The sequence below is a fragment of the Otolemur garnettii genome, unplaced genomic scaffold, assembly GCF_000181295.1.
Source record: "Otolemur garnettii isolate 467f Iridium unplaced genomic scaffold, OtoGar3 scaffold00004, whole genome shotgun sequence".
Taxonomy (NCBI): domain Eukaryota; kingdom Metazoa; phylum Chordata; class Mammalia; order Primates; family Galagidae; genus Otolemur; species Otolemur garnettii.
The window spans coordinates 29,523,431-29,535,657 of record NW_003852399.1 but is presented as its reverse complement, the minus strand read 5'-3'; the positions used below and the strand labels follow the sequence as shown (position 1 = coordinate 29,535,657).

Sequence of the window (12,227 nt, the reverse complement as noted above, 5' to 3'; positions counted from 1 at the left end):
AAAAGTTTATGATAGGAACAACTCAAGCATTGCTGTTATTTTAGAATGCTGATTAATATCTGTAATAATTTTTTTTTTTTTAAGATAAAGTCTCACTCTATTGCCCAGGCTAGAGTACCAGGGCTTCAGCGTAGCTCACAGCAACCTCTAACCCCTGGGTTCAAGTGATCCTCCTGTCTTAGCCTCCCAAGTAGCTGAAACTACAAGCTCCACGCCTGGCTAATTTTTCACTTTTTAGTAGACATTTTGCTCAGGCTGGTCTCGAACTCCTGAGCTCAAGCAATTCTCTTGCTCCAGCCTTCCAGAGTGCTAGGATTATATGCATAAGCCACGGCTCTTGGCCATATACCTAATAAAACTTAACTTGGGAATTAAAATTATCATGGAAACAAAACTGACCAAAGACAGGTATTTTTTGAAATGAGTTTGGAGTCAATCTGACCTGGATTCAAATCCAAGCACTGCCACTTTCTAGATATGTGAACCTCCTCCTTGTGCCTCAATTTTCTTACCTAAAAAATGTGGCTACTGTCCTCACTTCCACCTCCTTAAAAGTATATGGTGCTGACTTTTAACTGGAATGAAATTAACATCAACAGTTGTATTTGTGTCTGTGTAGACAATGGACTTTCATAACATCCAGAAATTTTCATTAAGCCATATGGTTCTGCTATATGTGTCCTGTCTCTAGAATCTTCATCTAGTGGTAAATTATATCAAATTGAATCATGAAACCAAGTCATATTTATTATTATTTGGGACAGAAGTTCTGCTTTGTTACAGTATTTTTTTCTGACATTTTATTTCTCTCAAGAACAGCTTAGGACACAACATTTGAAGACATAGCTAAATAAAAGAGCCCATTTTGGAATACCAAGTTGTCATCGAATTACTTTATTCCTCTAATATAACACTATAATAACACTTGTTACTTGATACAAACATCAGCACGTTAGTTTCTATCATTTTTTCTGTTGATTTGTGAAGATGGAACTTAGAAACAAAATGTGTTCAGAGACGAAATAGTGAAGTCTACTGAAAATGTGCACGGAGAATTATTTAACATCATGACACAGCGGCTTGCTTCTGTTAGAAATGACATCAGTGAGTTAGCTAACCGAAGCTGCCAAGACTGTACTTTAATGATATTGATTCCGGTTTAAAATTCTTTGTCGTTTAGTCTACCAGTGTTAGATCACTGCACCTGCTAACGTCTTCAGATTTGTTTGCTCTCTGCCGTTTGGGGTTATTCATTGGATCCCTTTGATGTGTGATAGAAGAAGGAAGGGAGTTGTCTAATTTTCACTGAAGAATCTTTTCTACGGTATCAATGTATTTATTCTATATCTCATCCATCAACCTTAGTTCATGAAAAGCTCTGATAAAAACGTTTAGTTCAAGTCCCCTGAATTGGTCAGTTCTCACTCAGCCATCCTGTGGTAACAACCTCCAAAATCTTGGCAGCTTATAACAGCCAAGATTTATTTCTTAGTCACTTTGTTTACAGAGGGTGACAAAAAAATGTGTACGTATTTTAAGAAAGGAAAAAAGTACATTAAAATTCTAACACTCAAGTCAAGTTTGACTTCTGCAATTACAAGAGATGCTCAAATGTGACTTGTATTCATCTTTTATTATCAGGGTATATTGAGTATTACCATTTTAAAACAGTTTTTTTTTTCTTAAAATGTGTATACATGTTGGGGGGTTGCCAGCTGGTGGTACCTTTGCTCCTGCCTTAGGAGTCTTTTCTTTATCCAGAGCACAGCTGGAAGGAGCAGTTCCCATCTGGAACATGCCATTCTCGTGGGCTTTTAAGAGATAAAGCCAAATTTTGCAATGGTCCTTACTGCTCCTCCTCAACTGTGACCATGTATCAAGTTCATTCTCATCACACCAGCCAGAGCCAGTTGCTCAGCCAACTTGCAGGGTCAGTGTCTTTAACAGAGATCCTACAGTTTACAAGGCAATAGGCAGGCATGTGTTGTCCTCTTAAAGGAAGGGGAGAGGAAGAATGGGATATATTCTAGGTCTATTTTGGGTGGCACCACTAGCATCTTTTTCTCCCAGACCCTGTACTGCTGCTGCTGCTCCAACAAGCCCATTTCTTGCTTCTCACACCCAGCCCTCCATTACTTACTCTGTACCTCTTGCTGCCAAGTAGACCCATGGAACCTATTAAGCTTTTCTGTCCAGTGAGATATGGGATCTTCCGGATATAGGGCCTAAGTTATTGCCTCGGTAGAATATGGAGTTGTCTGACATAATATAGAATAACCCTGCTGTGAGCCAAGTAGGTTCAGTATTTTCTGCAGTTACATCTACTTTGTTTTATTCTTGGTAATTTAGTTTAAGTGAAATTATAAATAAATCAGATGATTACTGCTTATACCTGCTAAATATATGTCCAAAGCCCTTAAATATCTACCCTTATTGTCTTATAGTGCTTTATAATGTGCAGAAGAAGTTCATCATCATCTCAGAAGGTGCTCACAAGAAGCCTCATGATGCCAGTATTATTGTGATTCTCATCTTACAGACTAGGGAAGGTTAAGCATCTTATTCAGGATCAAGTGAGCTTTATAGCCAGTATTCAAGCCAGGGTACATAATGATGGAAATTTCCTATTACTGATGCAGAATACCCCAGTTTTAACCATGTCTTAAAGATTGCAAAATGTAATATAATGAACACCTTTTCTTTAAAAAAGCTATAGAGTAAAATGGCTATAGGGTAAAATTAAAAAAAAATTTCTTCTTGATTTTGAATGATCTGATTATTAAATCTCAGTTTAAGTACAGCTTTCCCCAGGAAAACGGTCATTACATAGGTGGGGCAATAAGGTTAGCAGAATACAAAACTCCACGAAGCCAGTTTCTGCATCACGCTAAGTGGCAAGGCATCCATGCTGCTTCTGCAGGTGGCCTGCCGTCCTTTGTTTCGACTGCCCTACCCAACCTAAGCCACTCTCATCTCTTACCCAGTATGGGGCAGCTGGCCTTTAAACAGTTCTCCAGCCCTTTCCTTTCCCCTTCTCAGCCTTTCATCATACTTTGAAAATGTGAATCTAAATTTGCCTGACTTCTCTATCTTCACTGAATTCTTTAATCACAGCTCCTGTGTGATGTCACCCTGCAAACCATGGCCAGCCTCCATCACTGTCTTACTTTCACCTCAGCCCTCTCTCCTCCCCAGCCTCCTGCCAGTGTTTCCTGGTCAATTAGAGCTAATTTTCCAGATTCCACCTTCCTGGGGAAGCTGGGCATGACTGCCAGACCGTGAAAACAGCCCTGTGCTAGTCTGCTGTCGCCAGCACCTCGCTTCTCTATCCCTGCCATCCTGAGACCTGTGGATTTTCCTCCTCAAACACCACTCAAAGCTGACAGGTACACCGAGCCTTCCTGCTGCTCACCTTAGCAGACATACCAAATGACCATGGTTTTTATAAAAGTCCTCACTCACCCATACCAATCACTTACCAGGAAACACCCAGTGGCTGGGGAGAAAGCAGCCACATCAACCATGTTTCAAAGTAACCATATTCAAAGTAACCAAGTTGTTTTTGACAAGAGTATATCTCAAGTTTTAGAGTATAAATGTTCCCTGTGAAAAGTGCTAAAAGCAATCTGGGTACTTGGAAGTCTGATGCCTCTTCTTGCTGCTGCATTAACAAGCTTGGACTTTGAAGTAATCAGATTTCTAAGGACCAGAGTGTTCTATGCTTATTGCTGCTGTGAGTTGCCGAGTTGGGTCCCTGTAAAACTGGGTGTCCAATGTTACACATTGAGCTGAATGGGCCTATGGTAGGTACCCTCTGTTGAGTGGCAAAAGTCTCTGTGTAAATTCTGTACTTTTAGATGTCCAAGTAGATAAGATGCTCTGCTGGTGGTCTGTCCTCTGATGTCAATATGCTTAAGAGGGCTCTTGGCACACTACTCCATCAGGCAGACAGCTGCCTCTCTAGAGGTGATGGTAAATTACTGTGCTCATGGATTTTGGTGTAGTGGCGTCTGGGCTCTCTCATAAGGCTGATGATAGACCAGGTTTAATCTGAGCCAGATCTCAAGAGATGCAGTTTGGAGAGGGTGGTCATGTGCCTCCAGCTGTCACTGGACTTGTGCTTTGCCCCTTGCTCTTCCTTCACTAACCTAACGGCTGAGTTTTAATTTTTTTTTTCTGAAAATTTCTTTAAGAAGACCATTTTCCTTCCTGGTATTCGCAGTGTGGAGAAGGGGCATCTATAAATACCTTGATTAAAAATTGGAAGACTGTAGAATGTCTCACTGTCTGTTTTGGGGCCTGGCAGGAAGCCTCCTATTCACTGTAAATGAATAGATGTTTCATCTATTTTTGTCTTCTTTTCTTTCTTCTCTACCCAGAAATGGCCTTTTCCTCATTTTCAGGCTATTGAAATCTTCTAAAGCCCTGTTAAAGTTTCTTCTTATAGGAAACTTCCTGGATTTCCCCCAGTCAGAATTAACACTGATTTATGTGATTATTTCATAAAATTTTATTTTCATCTGGCACTTGTGACATTCTGTGTTCTTTTAAAAGTCACTGTTTACCCATTTTTCTTCTTCAGATGATACGGTCTTTAAAGACAGTTCCAGAATTTAGCCATCTTTGTATTTTCCCCACTGTCCAACATGAAGTCCTGTCCCAGAAGGAGGGCTATAAATTTGTTGAATTAATTTGAATCTTCAATAATTGTTCTTCCAAGAAGAGGACATCATTGCACAATCGTAATATTCTCCATAAACAAATGGATTCTCCAAAAGAAAGGCTCTGATGTTCTTTTATCTGCCTTGCCATGAATTTGCAATTTCCTTACCACTTCAAGCCAAAACACTGAGTTTCCCAGAACAACTGTTTCCTCTTCTTCATAACCCTAAGTCCAGGAAAAACCAGCCATTCCACGGACCTAGTTACCTTGCATTGTACGTGGTAGAAGACTGCATGATAAGAGTAAAAAGCTAGGTTTCCTTTGGGGTAGGGCTGGATGATTTCCTGTTCGGAAGTTAAGTCTTCTTCTGAAATAAGAATAAATTTCCTAAACCTTACCATACTGAATTGAGCCCAGAGATACATTTTTCTGTCTGTAGTCTTTTCCTTTTACTGCAAGAAAACATTATAAAATTCTTACTTCACTATCTTCTTCTTCTTAACTGTTTTGGGAAGGAATCAAGTCAGAAGAGACAGAGATTGGAGTCTTGTTATCAAATTCTCCATGGAAGGAATGGTCTGAGCCAATGCCATAGCAGTCAGCACCTGTCGTCTCTGCAAGGAGACTGCCACAGTAAGTGGCTTAAAAAATAAATTGACCGATTTTGAAATCAAGTGTGGAAACTAAAAAGGAACCTGAGGACTTCCCTATCATTTTTGTGCTATCATAGGCTATAGCCAAAAGAGTCACTTTATGAATATCCTTCGCTTATTACCCTACATTCTCTTTAGGTATTAAACCCTATAATCCTTTCCATTACTCTAGCCGATCCTGGTGACTCTTGTCCCACAGTGAAGCACCCAGGCCAGTCTACCCGTTAATAGATAATAGACCTAGAGTGATTACAGCACCCTGACTGATGAGCAGGATCTTGTGTAGACTAAGGAAAGCAACTGATAACTGAAAACATAGGAAACTTGTGTACACTTACTTATTTTTCCTTCTTATTACTCTTGAAATGAAAATGATGACCTTTACTTTTGATTTATTTTATGTTTGTGAGAGAAGATAACAATGCGGTTAATAGGAAGACCATGACCCCTGGATTCAGACACCCCAAAGTTCATATCTCAGCTTCAACACCTAGAAGTTGTGTTAACTTACTTCTCTTCCCTCAGTATCCTCATAATAAACTACTTTGCAGAGTTGCTGTGAACATTAGTATAAATAATAAACATTCAATGCTGCTATTATTATTAATTGTCTGACCTACTGAAATATGCAAGTTCATTGGAAATATACATTTTTGGAAGGTAATCAGGGATAGGGTATTCTGGAGGGTAATCAGGGGTAGGATTTGACAGTATACTGTTTTGTTTTCTCTTTATTCAGTAGTGTGCGTGTGTATTTCATGTATTATGTGTCAGGCACCGTGTCAGGCACTTGGGTAATGTTAATGGAATAAATCAGACAAAAATTTCTACCCCTCTCCCCCAGAGCTTACATCATTGTACTGGGAACAACTGGTGCTTATAAATACTGTGAAAAATCAAGCAAGCTAAGAGGGGAAGGAGGTTGGGAGTGGGTTGCAGTTATGAATAGCGATGTCAGGGTAGGCCTCAGTGTGAACATGGCACTGGTTTTGTTCTTTGAGGTTTTTCTGAACCACCGTTGAGAATGAGAAGATGGGAAGAAGGGAAAATGGAAAAAGAAGTGGAAACTTGCAGATTTGTAGGACAGCATGAGCATTGCCTTTGATGTAACAAACACAAACTAATATAGAAAAGAGAAGTTTTCCAGATGGCTTAATTTTATTCGGTTTCAATTTAAGCAAAAATCTTAAAATGTTTTGTATCCTCCTGCCTTCCCAAATGACAGCTACTGAATACAATCCTCCTGGTCTGTGAGCACTGGAAAGGGACATCCTCATGACTGTCATGTCTGTTACTGGACGAGAGCAAATCAAGTTCCTTGGGGCCAGCAGAGATGCCCCCAGCTATTTGCTCTACGCAATGATTTGAGCCGGGAGTGATTGTAAGTTCTATCCACACATGGCTATTTAAATGTAAATATAAATTAATTAAAATTAAACAACATTAAAAATTCAGTTTCTCAGTTACACTAGTCACATTTCAAGAGCTCAATAGCCATATGTGGCTAATGGCTACTGTCTGGCACAGAGTTAGAACATTTCTTTCGTTGCAGAAAGTTCAGTTAGTATGAATTATCTGGTATGTTTCTGGTTCTGACATTGTTTTCTGTAGAGCTGCTGCCAGTTTGCAGGCTTCTCCTTTTGATCTGTTGTTTCTCACTGCTAATACACTTCAATAACAGATGGAGAACTTCAATAACAGATGTACACTTTTGTGCACAGTAAAGGTAGCTAGGCTGTGAGAGTGATCAGAAGAGCTTTCTTAAGTTCAAGTATCTGAGTTTTTGTACTTGGAATTCATATTTATAGTTTGACTGCCCCAAGACCTATTCTGCTTAGTCATTGTTTTGCAATGACTATACTCAGTGTAGTAAGGGAGTCAGACTGTAGGGCTCCCATAGGAGAAGGGCTATCCAACATTAATGGTAAAACTGGACACTAGTGAAGATGCTTCAGACCCTGTCAGTGGTTGCGTCTTTGGAGTAGTGCCACTCAAAGAGTGTTCAATGATTGTTGCCTATACGTACACCAAGCACTGTGTTAGTCCCTAGGGATACAAACAAAGATGAACATGCCCCCCAAACTCTGAGAAAATCAGTTTAAGCAATGGAGAAGGCCATAACTAGGGAAAATTTCATTTTTCCCATGCCCAGGGTGCCCTGAAAGTCTAGAGGAGGATGGTGTGTGACCCAGCCTTCCCTGAGGTGGGAGTGGAAGGATGGGACGGGAGAGAGGAGGCCCGGGAATGTGCCTGAAAGAAGTGATTCTTCAATGGAATCCTGAGGGATAGATAGAGGTTGGTCCCATGATGAAGTTGGGAGAATGGGGTCCACAAGGCGTGATATACAAGGCATAAATGAAGACCCTGAGGAGTGAAACGGTGTAAAAGTGGGACCTTTTAAGTTTAATATTGATGAAATTTAAAATAAAAGGGAGCCAGTGTCTCTAGACATAGACTTTGAATAGTATGTTGAAATGAAGAGGAAATGTCAGGTCTCATAGGCAGATCTGGATTTTCAGTCGTCGAAGCAGGCCACTCTGGCAGCTCTGCGGAGGTTAAATTTGAGGGAGCGAGGCGGGAGGCTGGGACAACAGTGGTGGGGGGAGCGCTGGGCTCCTAGAAGTCTGTAAGACAGGTAACGAGGGTCTGATATGAGACAGTATAAGGGGGTGGAACAGAGGACATGATTTCAATATTGATTTTTAGGGGTAAAGTGATCAGTATTTGAGGATTGATTGGATGTGGGAATAACGGAGATAAAGGAATAAGAGGTGACTGTAAACTTTAATTTGAACTCTTCTTCCAAGTCCTTGGTGATAGGATTTGATCTGTAGCTGCTACCAGAGGTTTGCATTGGCAACTGTGGTGTCTAGGTAAGGATTTGGCTCTTCCGGACTCTACTTTTTTGGTTGTTAAAAGAATTTGAATTGAAGCGTAGACCATAGTGAAATACCACTCTCGTATGACTTTAATTTTGCAGTGGCCCATGAAAATTTATAGAAATTTGGCTTCATTTCTAGTGGCTCTAATCCAGATACCAAAATTACCCCATGGCTGGGACATCCCTTGGGTGGACCATTGAACCTGTTATTCATTAGGAGCAGCTGAAAACCATCAGCAAAATCCCCATACTATGCCAACAATAACGCCAGTCAAATTTCAAGGTAACTTCAGGCTTCAGAAAGTTATGAATCTCAAAATCTGTCTAGCCACATACCTATTTGTATTTGTATTTGAATGCATGCTTATCATGTGGGAAAAAAACTGGTGGTTTCCTTACTTTTCATAATTATAAATTGCTTCTTCTAGATTATATTTTAAGTTCTGAGTATTGGTAGAGACATGCTTATAGATTTGTAGCCAATCACTTTAAAGTAAAAGTACAAATTCAGACTGGATAGTGAAAACAGAAGCAGGAAAGGAGCCAGCCCAAAGGGTCCATTATAATGCAGCCTACCCTGAAAGCAAGAATTCTCTGGTACCTGCAGTGCATTTTAAAAAGATTTTCTGAGTAACAGTTCACATTTGTTAAGCTTTCAGAAAAAACTAATTCTCCAGTTTGCAATATTAAGTACGCTAAATATATGATACTTGGGGTTTTACTGATATATTTCCGGACTTAATGGCTAACACCGCAAAACCGTAGGCTCCTACCACTTTCCTTTAGGTGTTACATTTAGTGACTACCTCTGGCCTTTGTGTCTAAATATTTTTTCTTGTCACTCTAACTACCCCATCGAGTTGTATTTTTAGTAGTCTGGCAGTTTTGAATGACTTCTTGGAAGAAGTGAAACCCTGGTCTCTAATCAGGAAGACCTAGGCAAGTCTTGTGGTACGAGAAAAGTAGGCACACCTCTTCCAACCACGACAACAGGGTTACAGAACAATTGTACAATGTTTTCATAATTTTTATTTGGAGAAGAGGAGTGTGTTTGATGATGAACAAGTACTGTAAATTGAGAAGCCTGGGACATTTCCACATCCTTTAAAAGTGTTTTTATACAAAGGAGGAAAGAAAACAAGCCGACTTTTTGTGGCTCTTGGGAGAGGTTACATTAACCATTTGCTAAAAGTTGGATTTATGAAGAACCTTGGCTTCTACACGTATTCTTTGCAAATTGCCATCCTTTGTATGAAGTCATTGTAGGTTGTTTAGCAACATATCAAAATAGTTTTATGAAAAGATAAATATGTGTTTCATTAATCCTAAGGGGAGCTTTCTGAAATGTATTTGTTAAATAAATAATTAGCGTCATTCTGTGAAATTCATGACCTCTTTGGATGGGAAAGAAGGGGAAAAAGAAGCTATCTTTTCAAGCAATTTATGATTTAATACTAGCTGGTCAAGTAAGTTGAAAAACCTTATGAGTCGTATGTTACATCATTTTGAATGCTTTTTCTCTCTTTTGGGAAACTGGCTGACCCCACAATCTTTCTCCCATGGTAAATGGCTCTAAAACTTTGATCTTCTCAAAGCAGTTTGCCAGATGTAGAGGGAAGAGCATGTGTGACCTTTGGTGTGCCCATTCAACCTGGCTGATGGGAAGCCATAAGTTAATCTCATATGACTTTTATTTCTAGGCATTACAGCTGAAGTTCTGGTGGTGAACTCATTCGATGAACTGCAGAGAAGAGCCATAGAAGCAAAAGGGAAGATTGTTGTTTATAACCAACCTTACATCAGCTATGCAACATCAGTGAAATACAGAGTCCAGGGGGCAGTAGAAGCTGCCAAGGTGGGGGCTTTGGCGTCCCTCATTCGATCAGTGGCTTCCTTCTCCATCTACAGGTGGGTCATGATGCTTATTTGAAATCCTTTCAAAAACAAGGGTTTTCCATGAAAGAAGTGCCTTTATGAAATAAAAACAAACCATGTAGCTGAAAATACTTGATTGTTAATGGAATTTCCCCTCATTCCACATTTGGTCATTTGTTTGTAATATCTTCTCTGGCCTTTTCAAGATGCCAAGCATCATTTGTGCATTCCTTTAAAAAGCTTTCAAGCTTTCCACATCCACAATAATCCCATAACATTCCTTATATAACTAATATGTTATGTATTTTCACTGGAAGAAGAACTGAATTTATGTCTGTGTTTCATCAATGATTCTTACTGACTTCAGAGAGAGAGCCAGACTGTTTTCCATGTTGCTAGAGAAGTTAAATAAAAGGAGAGGGGGTAACATGATGGGGGCCCTCTGCGGTGCAGTGGAAAGAGTTAGGGAATTAGAGGACCCTGGAAATAGGTCTGGCTGTGGTCCTAAACAACTGTGTAGACTTGGGAATGCTTGTAAGCTTCTGTGGGTCTCATAATTTTCTTCTGCTAACCAGAAGAAGAATAAATGTACAGAACAAATTTGAGATTAAATGAGGCAAATTTATGAAACATACTTGATTATCTAAAAAAGTCTATGTAAATGTTTGATGATATTGTTTTAGGGCAAAGTAAGGCTTATCTTTTTAGTGTTGATTGAGGTAATGTCTAAGTACTTTATTGTCCCTTAGTCCTAGGAATGAAACTCAGTATTTCAGTAGATAAAAGGTCCAAAAATTGATGTGTTAGATGTTAATAGTTATTACAGTAGTCATAAAATATATGAGAAACATGAATAAAAGAAATACCATGTCAGCATTGTGGCTGGGTCTAAGATTTTTTTTTAAAGGCAAAAAAATAATTGCAGATAGGGTTTATGTGGGTCTCAAGACTGGATTTTTTGTAAGGAAAAGTTATTTATTCTGCACAGTTGCTATTTGGAACTGAGACATAACTGCTTGACCTTAATTAGCACTCTACACTCACGAAAATAAAATAACTGAGAAGGAGACTTCAGCAACAAGGAAACCCAGTCAAAGGGGAGTTGTGTACAAGTGCAGAGAAAAGTAAAGGACATTTTTCTTTTGCAGGGATGTCTTCCCAGGGGAAAATGATGGCGTATGTTAGAACTTCTTGTCAGGAGTTTTATGAGAGAGAAACTAGTTACACTGATGTCATAGTGCTAAAAATAATGTTCTTTGTGGAGTGTTTAAAGGTTTCGTGACTAGTGATATAATGATTGGGCCATATTCTTTGGGGTGGTTAATCTTCCCAGGAGGGAAGTCCTAAAATGGCTAACTTGCTTCCCAGAATACCTCAATTACCCCTTGGAATAACATACTCAGCAAGCTGTGGCCATTTACCATCCTTTCTCTGGTCATGAGACTTAAATTATGGAGCTAGTCTATTGCTTTGTGAAACTGGGCAATTGCCAGGAATCTTTATTTAAGAACTACTACTCATAAGACTAATAAATTCCCAGATGACTTAATGCACAGTGATCTGCCAGGGTTCATTGGCATGGTTTATTTTTTTTTTTTTCTGGAATAATGAAGACATTTAGAAACCCAGGCTACAACCTAGGAGTGCCAGAAGAATTGTCCAGCATGACACTTCAAAGTCTGTTTCAGCTCTAAGGCTTGGGGTCAGCCACTTGTAGTGTATGTGTTAAAAGGAGCTTTTTATTCATATTTTTAGATCTAGACTGATTATAATTTATCACTGATTTTATAGCCACCTGGACATATTTCACCAGACTTTTAACTTTTATACCTCTGTTTTCAACATTTATAAATGTATAACATTGGCCTTTATATAGGACTTCAGAATATTCCACATATGTCATCTTACTTGTTCTGACAACAACCCAAAAGGCCATGCAGAAGGGGCATTGTTATCCCATTTTATTGACAGGGAAATAAAAATTCAGAGAATTAGATGTATCAACATGTTTTAAATCTTTCATCCCCCCCCCCAATAAAAACCAAAATGAAGGAAGTTCAGTCTTTTTGTCTACTTTTACCTTATTGTTTTAGAACTAAGTTCCTTTAAAGAGTGTTCTGTATTCCTTATTTCTTTCTTTCTTTCTTTTTTTTTT

At 39.1% G+C, this 12,227-nt stretch overlaps 1 protein-coding gene across 1 annotated transcript in view; it reads left to right on the top strand.

Moving 5' to 3' along the window:
• CPQ (carboxypeptidase Q) overlaps positions 1–12,227 on the top strand; it is a 397,534-nt gene that overhangs the window by 30,762 nt on the left and 354,545 nt on the right. Inside the window, exon 2 of the mRNA XM_003782559.3 lies at positions 9,898–10,105. Within this exon, the coding sequence (XP_003782607.1) occupies positions 9,898–10,105 (208 nt within the window). The remainder of the gene's footprint in view (positions 1–9,897; positions 10,106–12,227) is intronic.